This window comes from Rosa chinensis, chromosome 2 (genome assembly GCF_002994745.2).
Source record: "Rosa chinensis cultivar Old Blush chromosome 2, RchiOBHm-V2, whole genome shotgun sequence".
Lineage (NCBI taxonomy): Eukaryota > Viridiplantae > Streptophyta > Magnoliopsida > Rosales > Rosaceae > Rosa > Rosa chinensis.
The window spans coordinates 60,778,930-60,794,393 of NC_037089.1; the positions used below are offsets into that span (position 1 = coordinate 60,778,930).

At 38.9% G+C, this 15,464-nt stretch overlaps 1 protein-coding gene and 1 pseudogene across 2 annotated transcripts; both read right to left on the bottom strand.

Annotated features, from left to right (window-relative positions):
* Positions 1-73: 73 nt before the first annotated feature.
* LOC112187193 (uridine kinase-like protein 1, chloroplastic) lies at positions 74-4,709 on the bottom strand. 2 transcript variants are annotated; one of them, XM_040514760.1, is made up of 15 exons: positions 4,626-4,709; positions 4,319-4,534; positions 4,139-4,230; positions 3,966-4,035; positions 3,719-3,837; positions 3,541-3,637; positions 2,772-2,851; positions 2,402-2,596; positions 1,905-1,988; positions 1,760-1,820; positions 1,465-1,525; positions 1,127-1,220; positions 949-1,021; positions 674-756; positions 441-587 (listed from the first exon to the last, which is right to left on the bottom strand). In XM_040514760.1, the coding sequence occupies exons 2-15, from the start codon at positions 4,491-4,493 to the stop codon at positions 441-443; spliced, it is 1,431 nt and encodes a 476-aa protein (XP_040370694.1). In that variant the 5' UTR covers positions 4,494-4,534; positions 4,626-4,709. The 2 variants fall into 2 exon arrangements, with proteins under 2 accessions (XP_024181647.1, XP_040370694.1); XM_024325879.2 differs by lacking the exon at positions 4,626-4,709 and having other exon boundaries at positions 74-587; positions 4,319-4,493.
* Positions 4,710-5,704: 995 nt separating this feature from the next.
* Positions 5,705-7,971, bottom strand: LOC112184678 (annotated as a pseudogene).
* Positions 7,972-15,464: the final 7,493 nt, after the last annotated feature.

Below are 15,464 nucleotides of genomic sequence, written 5' to 3' on the forward strand. Positions count from 1 at the left end.
AGTAATCAAATATACATTTTCGACCCGTATGTTTGTCTTGTTCGTAATAAGTAATACATTTTCGACCCATATGTTTGTCTTGTTCATAATAAGTAATAACATTCAAATGGAAAATAGGTCTATTAGTCAATGGAAACAAGGCTACACTGTACATAGCACAGACCAGACCCTAGACATCCCGATCCTGGTTATATTGCCTTGAAATTTCCAAACTTTTACAAATTGCATACGAGGGCATTATGATGCCACTAACATCACAATGTTTAAATACTGCAATTTGACCGATTCAAGCAACCGGACCGCAGTTAGGACATAAGTGCAATACACCATAACTCAAAAGTTGAGTCAGTAGCAGGAGTTGCATAAACAAATCTCCTTGGTGTTTCTGTATAACAATCTATTTCACTTGCCACAGCCCAATTAGGATCACTTATCTATGATCAATCATCCGTGCCAAAGTAACGATCACCAAATTCACCCAACCCTGGTATGACACGAAATTCTTCATTGAGGGCAACATCAATCTCTGAAGTGACAATCTTCAAGGATGGAAATCGTTTGTAAACACAATGAATTCCCTCAGGAGCCTAAAGCAGAATAAAATAGTGGAAAATCAGCATAGTTCATAATGTAAATACTAATACGTAATCAGCAAGCATCAAGAAGTACTCACAGATATAAGGTTTAAGAATATTATATGCGATTCAGGAACCCCCTTCTGTATGAGTAGTTCAATAGCCTGGTTAGCAGAGTTACCTACAAGTCACTCAGATTGGTCATTGCATTTCAATCATCAGCAAGTATACAAGTTTAAATATGCTCTATTAAAATAGGCCATATTTTGGGCAGTTAGAATACAAAGTTTTCTTACATCACCAACTACTTTTCCTCAGTACATGCAGAGAGCAAAGATGGAGAACCAAGCTCATAAAAACTTAATGGAATTACCTGTAGCAAGTACAGGGTCTAAAAGCAGGACATGACGCTCTGAAATATCCTTGGGGAGCTTCTCATATATAAGCTGCTTGAGGTGGAATAACTCAGTTATACAGAAGTTTTATCAAATTTGAGAGAGAAATGCTTAGTTCTTGGCAAAGTTATTCCTACTTCATAAACATAATGTCACCTGTTTGCCATCGTCTCCATCACGATGAATCAAGATCTTCCCAATTTTTATTCCTTTGCAACATGCACGCAATGCATTTTCCATGCTCTCACCACTAATCATAACAAACAAGAAATGGTTGTTGTTATGTGTAAACAAGAGACCAAGATATATAAAGGATATAAACATTTATTGTTATCTTCCAAAGCACCTAGAAAAGCGCTGAAATAGAATTGGATACATCACAATTCTACAGAAAAAAGATGGTGACCAATCCAATTACCCATATATTCAAGTGCACCGGCCTGATTGCCACATAATTGTAACTTCTAAAAACCAATACCTGATTTAAAGCTCACCTTCGAACAATTGAAACTCCACATAATTTCTTGCAGAAATCAACCCCAGTATAAACAGATCCTGAAATACAAGAAAAGACCAAATTTAAGGACATGCAGACTATTCCTTCTGCAGAACATGTCTAAATGTGCAGAGATAAAAGTAGAGACAACATCCCATGAAAGACCAGACAGAAATATATGCTGCCACTAACTGTCAGCCAAACATGTATGAAGCTTCATAACTGGTGATTCATAAAGAGCTGCATATATATACAAGCAATAAGAAGAGGGTGGTGGAACATAATGGGCACACCTGGTGGAGTTATTACTTGTTTCTCTGTGAATGGCAAATGACCAAGGCCATGCTCCACAACCTAGAGACCACATCAAAGTATAAGAACATAAAAGCTGAGCTACGGTATGAATGAAAATTGAGTAAGGTGTGAAACAAAAATTACCAGACGAATTAGGCGATCTGAATAAAATACAAAATCATGCTTTGATATTTCTCGGTCTCGAATCAGTGTATGCATGCCTCTAATCTGTAATATGAGAACAACTAGATTAAAGTTTATGAAATGTGATTGTGAAATCCTTTCAGAGCTTAAAATTACGATATTAGAGTTTGGCATGCCTAAATTAGAGAAATGTTCTAAAAAAAAAAAAAAAAAAAAAAAAAAGAGAGAGAAAAAAAATCAACAACGTAAGACTAATTTAAACATTTAGAATTGAGTCAGTCACAAAAAAATTTACTATTAAAAGTCTGGAGTCAAAGATGCAAGAAGCTCAGGAAACAAGGTTTGGAGTTTTCTTACTTTTATGCTCTAATAGATCAGCAGTAATTAACTTTTACTAGTGTCACAAGTCAAAGCCAAAATACAAAGTTTTGACTCCCCAAAAGAACAAAAGTGAAGAATATGCTTACAACACCAAATAACATAAACAGAAGGCATACCTGAAATGTGGACTGTATAACGTACACATTAGGATATATTTTGCAAAGATCATGCTGACCAAGCTTTGTCCGAATATGTTGTACAATTAAATCAATAGCAACATGGTTATCGCCTCCCCGGGGGATGATCACATCAGCGTACTTCTTTGAGGGGAGAACAAAATCATCAAAAGCAGGCTTGACAAACTTGGCATACTGCATGATAAGCATAACGCTCTCGATGTGATTTTTCAAATTGAAAAATTACTATAGTCATACTCTTCTCTTACAGAACTCAACAGGAAACATGGTTATGTATTCCCAATCTTATGAACCGAGCGATGCACCAAGTAGTCCTGTACAAAGAGATTGTTCAAGAGTGGGGCCTTACCTGCTCAAGAACAGAGTCAATGTCCCTGCCCCTCTCAACAGTGTCTCGTCTTATTCTACGAGCAAGTCTGACATCAGCATCTGAAGGGCAAACAAGGAGACAGCACACATACAAAGAGAATCTTTACTCATTTATATTTTTCAAAATAAAAAAAGAGAAATGAAAAGGTGAGGCTGATTTTGAGTAGTGCATATAGCTTTTGGCATAGCCATTCACATATTTTTATTTTCTTTTCAGAAGTTTTAAAAATAAAAGGTTAGGCTAGATGAGATACTAAAGAAAACTTGTACTACTTTTATAAAGGGAAACCTTTATTTTATTTATTTATTTATTCATTTTTTAAAAACCTACAAGCTGATAAGAGTATTATTTGAAATTTGAAAAAAAAAAAAAACAATGAAGATATTCTATATGGCTTGGCTAAGAATAAAAAGTATCATTAACCATCCAAGCACCTATGCCATCATGGTTTCTATTAGGCAGTAGTTTACAAATTAGCAACCTTAACATCGATAGGCAGTATGAGAACTTACAAGTCAGCTCTGGAGTTCCATGCCTTTTCTTATCCAGGATTCATAAATATATTTATATATTTTCTTTTCATATTTGATTGCAGAAGCAAATCTTTCTAGACTCTATAAAACCATGTAATTTGACATATCAAGACCACATGGTGTGAGAACCTAAACAAGGATGCCATGCAAAAGTGCAAAACATAGCTAATGAAATTATGACAGTGACAGAAGAAACTAGACTGAGGAAATCAAACCTGTGTCGACAAAGATCTTCATGTTCATCAAATTACGTACGCGCTGGTCATGGAAAACCAGAATTCCCTCCAAGATGATGACATCGGAAGCATTCACCTGACAAAGAAGTAAACAAAATGCATCCACAGGTGAATATTAGCAAGGCAACAACAATCAATATTAGAAGAAGCTTTATACCTGGCGAAAAGTATCAGAACAGCGTCGATGTATCTTAAAATCATAAATTGGAACTTGGACAGACTGCCCGCACTTTAACTTTTGAACACATTCTAACATCTGTTCGGTGTCAAATGCATCTACAAAAACAAAACGGAACCATCAGATACTGAAATAGAATTTTAGCACAACAAATAGCCTACTTCCACTTGAGACTTGAGAGTAATTAAGTTGGATTTATAGTGAATATATAGTATGAAGTGATTACCAGGATGATCAAAATTATACTCATGGACTCGTTCAGACTCCTCAGGTGTCAAACCACGGTAAAATGAATCCTATAAAAAAAAAAAAGACCAAATCAAACAAGTGTTCTTCAGAATTTATAGTGAAAGGTAATCAATTGGAGGCAGAAAATGCAGAGTAATGAGAGCAGTGAACCTGATTGACAAGAACGACGCGATGATCGTGAAGCTGCTGGATGATCATGTCGCACACAGTGGTCTTGCCGGAAGCCGTACCTCCAGAAACACCTACTCGAATCAATCAATCAAATGCAGTAGCAGAGAGACCGAATCAAATGCTGAATTGCGAAGAGAGGGAGAGAGAGAGAGAGAGTACCGATGACGAAGGGCTGCTTGGCGGCGTTGGAGTCGGCTAGGTTTGAAGAATCCGCGGCAGGCGACGGTGATGAAGGAGAAGAAGATAAGAGGCCGTCGAGTCGGAGGCCCGAGAAGTGGGGCCCGGACGCTCTCTCCATCCGGTAGTCAACGGTGGTCTTCGTCTCCTCCTGCATTGTGGAGTCTCTCTCTCTCTCTTTGTCACACACGAATCAGACTGGAGAAGGTTATACACACAGCACTGGAATAGATTAGATTGGAATCAAAATTCTGTTAGAGCCAACTATATACTGTAAAACAAACGCGACCTTTTTAGTATCAGAATCACAAAAACGGTGCCGTTTCTGCACGATCGATCCGCGCGCCTAAGATCTACGCTTTCTTTTTGGTCCTCTATTTTTCTCTTTTTGGTACAAAAATGTTCAATTCGAGGAGTGTGCTTTTGCAGGGTCCATCTGTTTGATTCTTTTTCCGTGGTCCTGTTTTTTTCAATACGTGAAAATAGTAAATCTGATTTTACTTGCTCGCTTTTTTTTTTTTTTTTGAAAGGTACTTCCTCATTTATAGGAGGGTAATTTTGTTGTGCTGCTCATTTGATTCGACTTTGGAGGAAAGAGCGTTGTTAGATAGAGGAGACCGTTATCTAGCATCTTGGCATGGAGTGAATTTTTGGTCTCGTTTTGGTTCGCAGGTTTGAAGGTTTGGGAAAGGCATTATGCTTTGGTATGTTAATTTATTACAAAGTATGAAGTATCATGTTAACTTCCTTGAACGTGTGATGCTTTAGCTTCAAATGCTGAGCAAAACGAGAATGAGGACTAGTATATAATTTGCGTCCATTGGTTAAGATGATAGTTTCATTTTCACTTTGATGTACTTGATAGGTCATGGAATCACTTCTTCGGTCATTCCTCTAGTTGCAGCAAGCTTACTAAGTTCATCTGGTCAATACTAGCTATAGTACGTACTACGAAAAATTAGTGCATCTAAACTTCTAACAGTCATGTAATTAACCTCAACTTCAAGGTAATTGTTATAAATTAATGCCAGCAGTTGCAACAATAACTTGCTTTCGAACAAACCGACGGTGAGTTCAGTTTGGACTTGGGACTCGGAGTGGAATGACACAATGTGAAGTGAACTTCTATAATGGAACCAAATGGTGGAAGGATGAGTGAGATTTCAAAATCTCAAATTACTTCTTCTCCTCATAGAAATAGGTCATCTATAGAGAATCATACATAAACTAAACATAAAAAGAGTTCTTCAATTTTGTATTGATGACACTAGCTCGTAGTTTTCTTACAGATATATATGGTAAATTTTAAGCATCATAAGCACAAGCAGCTCATGTACATATCATAATATTCACTGGATGGTATATTACTTATGCAGTGGGGTAAGAGGCTGCCATAGCAATACCACACAGACCTTCCTGCGCAGCAACATCTCTTTGCATTCTTATGTACCCTTCTTCACCTCATTGTGCCCCCCATGAGTTCTTGACCAACCAATACTTAGTCCCATCATCACTGACTCCATAACCAACAGCAGTAACACCATGGTCTAGGCTTGTTCCACAAGTTCCTGTGAATACACCACTTGAATAGAATTGGAAATCAGATCCACTAGCATCAATGGCAACAGAAATGGGTTGATTGGCGACGGCCTTAAGAAGGGAACTTTCACTATTTGCAGGCACATCTTCGTGACCAGTTATTGAGGCTGCATGGCTTGCTTCCTTCTGGGCATTGCATGTACCATCAACACCAGTGTAGGGGTAATTAGCCTCAGTACCAAGTCCATGATTTTGATTGATGAACTCAAATGCGTTGTCCATCAAGCCACCCTCACAACCTTGGTCTTCACCATTCACATCACAGTCAACCAGCTCTTGCTCGGACAAAGACATTAGTTTATCTGTAGTAAGTTGAGTGACTCCTTCCATGGCTATCACGTACTGCTGAGAAAGCCCAACAGCATCCTGTATATAGATATGACAAATTCTTACTAGTTAGACTAGTATTCTTTTATACTAAAAAAATGGTAGTTGTTTTATCATCTATAAATAATAATGTGCTAGCTAGATGCTTACATAATTACGTACCGGCCTTGATCCTTGACTGGGGTTACAGCTCCTTTCTGTCTCCAGTCCACAGTAGCTGGCACAGTAACGTTTTCATACTTGAAAGAAGTGGTCTTTCTGGAACATTCATGACCCTTGAATCGATTTCTCAAGGCAATGAATTCTTCATTTGTAAGGTCTAAAAATTGATTGACACTTAATTTGTAAGGTTTGCTTGCATCATTGTTGGATGATTCTACAAATGCTACATTTTCCTTAAATATTAGGAAGCGCTTCTCCTTCTCGTTGATCTCTTCATAGACACGTCCATAACGAGCCATCCATTGCTCGTATCTCCCATTCTCCCATACATTGATGCATCTTGGAGAGTGCGAGAAGTGGCTTCAGAAGACCAAGCCCCAAACATCACTAGGATCAAAGCGAAACATAGACATTTTCCGAGGTTGCTGAACTCCATGGTAAGCTAGGATATGATGAAGTACAATGAAATGGCAGACAGCTGCTCAATTTATATAGAGATCAGAGAATGGAACTTGCTGTATTATCTCCGTGCCCAAAAAGTTGATCTGCCATAGTTGTGCCCCATAAAATGTTCTGATATGGACTCTAGCTCTTAATATAATTTGATGTTACGACCAGTCAGTAGCCAAATCTAATATTTGGTTACTTCTTTCTCATACAAAATGCTAGTCTTTTGTTTAGTTGCGACGGTTTAGCATTACAAAAGTTCGACCAAGACTTCCTCCTGGTTCAATTTGCATTACCGATTTTAGCATTATAATATAAATATTTCAAGTGAATCTAACATTTGCAGCTAGTAGACTAGCATATATCTGCATGCATGGATTTTACCTAACTTGAATGTGCCGATTTTTGTACCTTAGTATATCCCTTAGTTGAATTAGTTGTCAATGATTATCTATATTGTATCTAGATATAGGCATTAAAACATATATCCCCAAGAGAAACTAGAAACATGTTTGGAAGCATGAGAAGTTACCACATGAGTTGCCATATTACATGATCTGGGTACATAAATACCACAGCACTGATTTGGCCGTAAGGAACATGAAGTTCTGCACTACGCCTTCCAAATTCACATCTTATTGAGTCCTGCATGGTCATGTACTACCCATCATGCTCCTCCTTTTCTTCTTTAATTTCTTCAGACACTTTCAACAATAACAGCTTAATGTTGCAGTGCTTGAGGTTCAGAACACAGCGAGATCGTGCTGGTTGTAGCTCAAAAGCCTTTTAAGTATTCTGTTTGTTATTGCACCAGTAGCTTAATAGCTTCCCAGGGATTCAAATTGACATACGTTCCACAGTTTCTGATTCTCCACAAACGCGACGAAACAAAGGTTGATCGGGCCATCTTCAGTAAAATCCAGCTGAAGGGATATACTAGCCTCAATACTAAGTCCATGGTTTTGATTGATGAACTCAAATGCATTGTCCATCAAGCCACCCTCACAACCTTGGTCTTCACCATTCACATCACAGTCAACCAGCTCTTGCTCAGACAAAGAGATTAGTTTACCTGTAGTAAGTTGAATGATTCCTTCCATGGCTGCCACTGCTGAGAAAGCCCAACAACATCCTATATATAGATATGATAAATTCTTACTAGTTAGACTAGTATTCTTTTTAGAAAATTACATATAAGTGTCATTTTAAAACTTTAATTAGTGATAAATCCACCTAAATATTTTTGTACACATAAGGCCACTTTAGACCACAAAAACATCAGCTTCTTTTTATGCTATACCTATTTTGCCCTCAACCTTCTCTCTCTTTCTTTTTCGATAGAACTGATACGTTCATTCTCATCTCTCATCTCTCATCTCTCATATCTCTCTCTCTCTCTCTCTCTCTCTCTCTCTCTCTCTCTCTCTCTCTCTCTCTCTCTCTCTCTCTCTCTCTCTCAAATCAAGATGTTGTTGTAGACCTCAGAGGACGTCGACGAAAAATTGGAGGCATGGCGCGACTATCCCTCACAAACCAAATCAATGTGGTTGCAAACCTCACGAGATCGCCGGCGACGACTTACCAAATCGATGGCCTCACCTGCATCGCATCGGAACCCTAAATGAGGACTTCATCTCCTCTGACAACGACAAGGCCCTCGGCTTCTTCATCCCCAATCAAAAATCCCAACCGAAAAGTCTCTCCGGCTCTTTGAGATGGCCTATAGATCGGACGATGACTACAACTACCTCTTCAAGGTCGTCTTCATCGGTGATTGCGGCGTCAGCAAATCCAACCTCTTTTCCAGGTTCATGCGCAACTAGTTCAACCTCGAGTCTATGTCCACCATCGGCGTCGAGTTCACCACTCGAAGCATCCACGTCGATGATAAGATGGTCAAGGCCCAGATTTGGGACACAGTCGGCCAAGAAAGGTGATAAGCCTTTCAATTTCATTCGTAATTGTCATTGGATTTGGTTTAGTTAGTTAATCTAGATTTAATGAATTGAATCGAGATCTATGACGTCCAAGTCTCAGCCTCATTGTATGATCTTGAATTATTGAGTTTTACATATTTTGGAAATGAGGGATGCTAATGTCTATAACTATGAAAAGTTTAATCTAATGATGCATTCTAAGGTCCTCTATCACCGTTTTTTATTATTTTGTTATGAAGGAGATGGAGTCAAATGGCCACCATTCTGATTTTGTCTTTGATTTTTGGTGTCGTTGCAATTGCAGAGCTTTTGTTTTGTATAGACCTTTTTTTGTTTTTTGTTAGTGTTTTGTACAGCTTTTAATTGCTTCTTCTAATCGGGGAGGGGACATATGAAGTCTTAGTATTGCTTGTGTTGTGATGTATTTTGATTGTGATGTAGGACGAGAATGAACCCAGTTTAGCCGAAAAACCATAAAAGTAAAGAAGCGGTGTAGAATCAAGAAGAGTGATTGGAAAATAGGTAACTCACGCGTAATCAGGTTACTAGCCGCTGGAATATTCAAGAAGATTTGGTTTTGGACTTTTCGGGGCCATCAGATTGATGAATAATGAACCATTTCTTGTATGTTATTTGTTGCAGTTAGTAACTCTCTATAACTGTTATAACGGCTTTTCAATATAGTGACAATATCTTTCTATGTTTATGTTAGTATATTTTCAACATGATGTCAATAGCTTCTATTTTCATTTTCATTATTTCAAGTTAGCAGCCCCGTGTAATTGTTCTAGTGGCATTTCAATATAGTGATAGTAGCTTTATGTGTCTATGTTAGTATATTTTCAAGCTAATGTCAATAGTTTTTTTTTCAAATCAGTAGCTCTCTATAACTATTATAGTGGTTTTCCATCATAGTGATCGTAGCTTTCTGTACCTATGTTAGTAGCTCTCTAATGTTAGTGAGAGTAGCTCGTTGGTGTTGGTGAAAATAGCTTTTGGTGTTGGTGAAAGTAGCTTTTGGTGTTGGTGAAAGTAGTTTTCTGGTGTTGGTGAAAGTAGCATTTGTTGCTGATGAAAGTAGCTTTTGGTATTGGTGACAGCATCTTTTGTTGTTGGGGATAGTAGCTTTTCGTTTTACGGAGCATAAGTTTTTTGGTAAGGAGTAGTTTTTGTTGTTGGTGATAGTAGCTTTTGTTATCTCGCCGGAGGTTGTCGGAAATCTCACTAGAGTAGCTTTTGTGATCTCGCCGGAGGTTGCCAGGAATCTCATCAGAGTAGCTTTTAGTGTTAGTGACAATAGCTTTTGTGGTCGCCGGGCTGTTTCTGCTTGGGGATATGCAATATTTCATCCAGAGACACTCATTCGTCTATGACCCACTACAACCCAATCCTACTCTGCGTTACAGCTAGTGACTGGATACGAGCCTGATATCTCGCATTTACTCATTTTTGGGTGTACCATCTATGTGCCTATTACGCCGCCACAACGTACTAAGATGAGTCCACAACGACAAATGGGCATCTATGTTGGATTTGAATCTCCAACTATTGTCCGCTATATTGAACCCTTGACAGGCGATCTCTTTACCGCTAGATTTGCGGATTGTCACTTTGATGAGACAGTCTTCCCATCGTTAGGGGGAGATAAGAACACAGATGTTCAACAGGAACGACATGAATTGTCGTGGTCTGTCCCCACTATGTCTCATCTCGATCCCAGTACCGCACAGTCCGAACTTGAAGTGCGAAGAATAATCAATCTCCAGAACGTAGCAGACACTCTGCCTGATGTGTTTTATGATGTTGCCAAAGTGACGAGATCACACATACCTGCTGCAAACGTGCCTGCAAGGATCGATGTCCCAAATACTGGACATCACGCCACTCCTATGACATCAGGGGATGGCGCCATTTCTCAACATGGCAATGATGTGGCATCTATGGCCGTAGGTCCCGCAAGGAAGCGCGGTAAACCAATTGGTTCGAAGGATACTCGCCCTAGAAAGAAAGCGAATGAGGCACAGATAAATCCTTTGATCATCGATACTCAAAATCCGTCCTATGAGAATGTTTCGGATTACGGTTATGTCCAAGAGACATCATTGGGGGACACCTCAATGTCAGAACCTATCCATGAGAACGTAGAGATCTCTGTAAATTACACTAGTGTACATGGAACGTGGGAAAGAAACTCCATCATCATTGATAATGTATTTGCGTATTCAGTGGCCCGTGAGATTATTGAGACTGATGACATCGAACCACGCTCCGTTGATGAATGCCAACGTAGAGCTGATTGGCCAAAATGGAAAGATGCGATCCAGGCAGAACTTGATTCTCTAGCGAAAAGAAAGGTATTTGGCAAAATTGTACCAATACCGCCCAACACCAAACCAGTTGGTCACAAATGGGTATTCGTTAGAAAGCGTAATGAGAAAAACGAGATTGTTAGATATAAAGCTCGCCTTGTGGCGCAAGGCTTCTCACAACGCCCTGGAATCGACTACGAGGAGACCTATTCTCCCGTAATGGACGTCATTACGTTCCGCTACCTTGTCAGTTTGGTAGTTTCTGAAAAACTGAACATGCAGCTTATGGATATGGTTACTGCGTATCTATATGGGGCTCTAGATACGAAAATATACATGAAGATTCCAGATGGAATTTAGTTACCCAAATCAAGTGGTTCTAGACCACGGAGCGCGTTTGCGATTAGTTTGAAACGCTCACTATATGGATTGAAACAATCCGGACGGATGTGGTATAACCATCTAAGTGACTACTTGATTGGGAAGGGATATGTCAACAATGAACTATGCCCATGTGTGTTCATAAAAAGGATAAGTTTCGGATTTGCAATAGTAGCGGTTTATGTTGATGACATGAACATAATTGGCACCCTCAAAGAGTTAAGGGAAACCACTGAACCATCCGAGTTTGAGATGAAAGATCTTAGGAAAACACGGTTTTGCCTCGGTTTAGAACTCGAGCACCGTAGTAATGGTATCATGATTCATCAATCAGCTTATACCCAAAAGATGCTTAGGCGTTTCAACACTGATAAGATTAAGCCTTCAATCACCCCAATGGTCGTCCGTAGTCTTGATCCAAAGAAGGATCTATTCCATCCAAAAGATGACGACGAAGAAGTGTTAGAGGCAGAAGTGACATATCTAAGTGCAATAGGCGCATTGTTGTACTTAGCACAATGCACAAGACCAGATATCTCATTCGCAGTGAACTTACTAGCTAGATATAGCTCTACGCCATTAGACTGGTGTTAAAAATATCTTTCGATACCTATGTGGTACGATTGATATGGGCTTGTTCTATCCCTATAGAGAGATGATGGATTCGGACCCACCAAGTGCCAGGGACGCTACACATGGTGGTCTGCGTTCCCTCTCCCCAACCCAAAACGATATAAGTGTTTTGGAAGGTTTTGCTGATGCTGGGTATCTCTCTGACCCACACAAAGGTCGCTCCCAAACTGGTTATGTTTTCACCATGGGAAAGACCGCGATATCTTGGAGGTCTACAAAGCAGACCTTAGTCGCTACCTCTTCGAATCATGCAGAGATTATTGTTCTTCACGAAGCAGTTCGTGAATGTATATGGCTTCGATCCATAGTTACGCATGTTCGAAGCAATTGTGGTTTGAAGTCTACCATAGATGAGCCAACGAGCATTTATGAGGATAATGCTGCTTGCATTGAACAAATGAAGCAAGGCTACATCAAAGGCGACAACACCAAGCATATATCGCCCAAGTTCTTCTACAATCAGCAAAAACAGAAGTACCTCAAGATCAAAGTAAACCAGGTTAGATCTGAGGACAATGCGGCAGACTTGTTTACTGAGTCATTGCCCAAATCCACGTTCGAGAAACACGTGGCAAGAATTGGCTTGCGGAAATTATCTGAACTCCCATGATCGTAGTCATCAGGGGGAGGCGCAGACATCAGGGGGAAATGTCTACATGTTCGTCTCGAATCGTGAAGGGTGTGTTGTGCTCTTTTTCCCCTTCGACGGAGGTTATTTTTGTCCCACTGGGTTTTTGTTACTCGGCAAGATTTTTAACTAGGCAACGAGAGAAGCACCGCTTTTGGAAAACACAAGGGGGAGTGTTTAAGGATATCTCTATTTGTGTTTAATCCAAACTCTAGGTTACTTGACCTAGTGGTAATAGGGTTCAATTAGAAGAATCTAGAGATTCTCTTTCCTTGTATGATTCTAACTCTATGCATTGTAATCATCTATATAAAGAGGCCCCTATTATCAATGAGAATACATAGCAAATTTCTCTCAATTTCTGATTCCCTAAAACAATTATATCGTTTATGGCCTGCATGTCTTGCACGCCCTATAGAAAGTAACAAAAGAGTATTATTTATGGCGTGCTTTTCATTGTACGTCGTAAATAACCATCAATTACGACGTGCATTATTTGTACGTCGTAAATAACGTGTCATGAAAGATCACTTTTCTTGTAGTGTCTGGATTCATTGTGAGGGAGATAATGGCAAACAGGTGACATTATGTTTATGAAGTAGGAGTGACTTTGCCAAGGAATGCTTGTAGGAATGACTTTTCCAAGAACTAAGCATTCCTTTCTCAAATTTGATAAAACTTCTGTATAATTGAGTTATTCCACCTCAAGCAGCTTATTTATGAGAAGCTTGTTGGAGACATCATTGAGTATGAAAGTGTGTGCAAATTTATGTATGATGTTCCTTACTTCCAAGTGTAGAATGTCAAGTTTTAGTAAGGGAAAGTGTAGAGTATCGTATCCAAGGGATTGGGGGAAACTCCACCCTAGCTAGATCACCGCGAAAATAAACCTAGAAAACACATGCAAAGTCTAGCTTTTTACAAGTTCAATAGTTTTGGCCCTCTGGAATCCTGACTACCAAAAGTGATATTAACAATGGATAGTAGTGAATCGGCTTTTGAGTTAATTTTAACTATAAAATTAAAGTGCAAATAAAGCAAAATAAACTAACAAAGTGTAAGAGATTTGATCAAATGAGATAAAAGGGGTTGTAAGGCATCACACCTAACCTCCTTTGTGCAAATTCTAAGTAACGAAATCTAATATGCTCATGCCAAGATGGAATCCCCCTCGGTTCTCTTGATTATCGAGTAACCAAGAAACAATTATACTAGAGAATGTATCAAAGCTACCCCTTGATTATCGGACATAACTCTCCTACAATCCTTTTAGTTTCTATCCATTCCTTGATTATCAGACACAAGTAGACCTATGTAGATGCAAGCTAAGATCCCTTGATTATCGGACACCTAAGCCACATCCACATGATAAGCTCAATTGTAAGGACCCAAGCAACCTTATTTGATTATCACAAGATTACAATTCTACATTTGCAACATGCTTTAGTTTACTAAGTTTGCCAAGCCTAGCATACTTCCATGAAATTATCAACATTTACCGACCTTAGGTGACGAATCTAAGAAGCATAAATGATAAACAATTAAACTAGCAAAGTAAAAATTCATGGCATGATCCATATTAAATTTAACTACATAGTTTGTACACAAATTCGGCTAGGGCTAAACCCTAGCCCCAAAATTATTCTACTCACAACTCATAGTTCCATAAATTAAAGCCATAAACTTGTAAAGCATTAAGTTAAGAGAGAAAATAGTCGATAAAGGAAGGAATACCACGGGTTTGGTTCCAAAAAGAACCAAACCGTACCTCTAAGAACACTTTCTACCCTCCAAGATGCAAAATAAGGTGAGAAATGTTTCCTAGCATGGTATTTTTGGTTTCTAATAAGAGAAAGGATCCAAAAACACCATGCAACTCCACAAAGTCTCTTAGAAGTATGATGAGCAAGACTTGAATATGTGAAACTAGAGTTGTGATTGATCAAAAGTGTATAGATACTTCGGTTTTGGTAAGGAAAAACCAAGAACCCAAGAAGCTATACACCTATCTCTACACAAAACTAAGAAACTATGAACTAAAGCTATGAAACTAAGAGAAATGTGTGAAGAGATGTGTGAGAAAGTGAGAGAAGAACATGAAAAACATCCACCATGAGGGGAGGGTGTTTTTATAGGCCAAGAGTGATGAATGGAGGTGGAGATCAAAGGAAATGAAGGGCTAGATGTAAAGAATAAATGTGTAAGCACAAAATGTGGATCTAATCTTTAACTCCACATGAAAATGACTTAGGAAGACCATATATATTTTGGTGGATGAGATGAAATAAGGGTAGAAGGGTCATTGAGAGACAAAGGTGTAAGATGTAAAAGGAGGACCATTTGTCATCCTTCAAATTTTGAATTTCAAAATAACCTACACCTAAAGTCATTCCATCTAAACTCTCTAACCCTAGTCAACAGCTGTTCCATGCCCTCCACACATGTCCTTCGCTGGAAATGGTTGGAAATTCGGCATTGACCTCCATTGACCCATTTTTTTGTCCGTTTGCGCACTTTCTTCTCCTTTCTTCCTTCAATTGAATCTCCATAGAGACTTCGGAATTGACCTTTGGTTTCTTCATACCAAATATTCTTTCATGAGTGTAGATAATCCTAATAAAATTTGAAAGCTTATTTCACTGTGGTGTGGCCGAAAATGCTGTCGGAATCAGTACAGGTCCGGTTTTGCAGTTTTCATCTTTTAG

Excerpts from the sequence above, each read along its gene's own strand:
- LOC112187193 (XM_024325879.2), bottom strand. The coding sequence starts at position 4,493 with ATGCAGGAGGAGACGAAGACCACCGTTGACTACCGGATGGAGAGAGCG. Across the intron at positions 3,838-3,965 it reads GTATAATTTTGATCATCCTG|ATGCATTTGACACCGAACAG; the intron begins GTAATCACTTCA and ends TTGTTTTTGTAG. Across the intron at positions 1,526-1,759 it reads ACAAGTAATAACTCCACCAG|GATCTGTTTATACTGGGGTT; the intron begins GTGTGCCCATTA and ends CTTGTATTTCAG.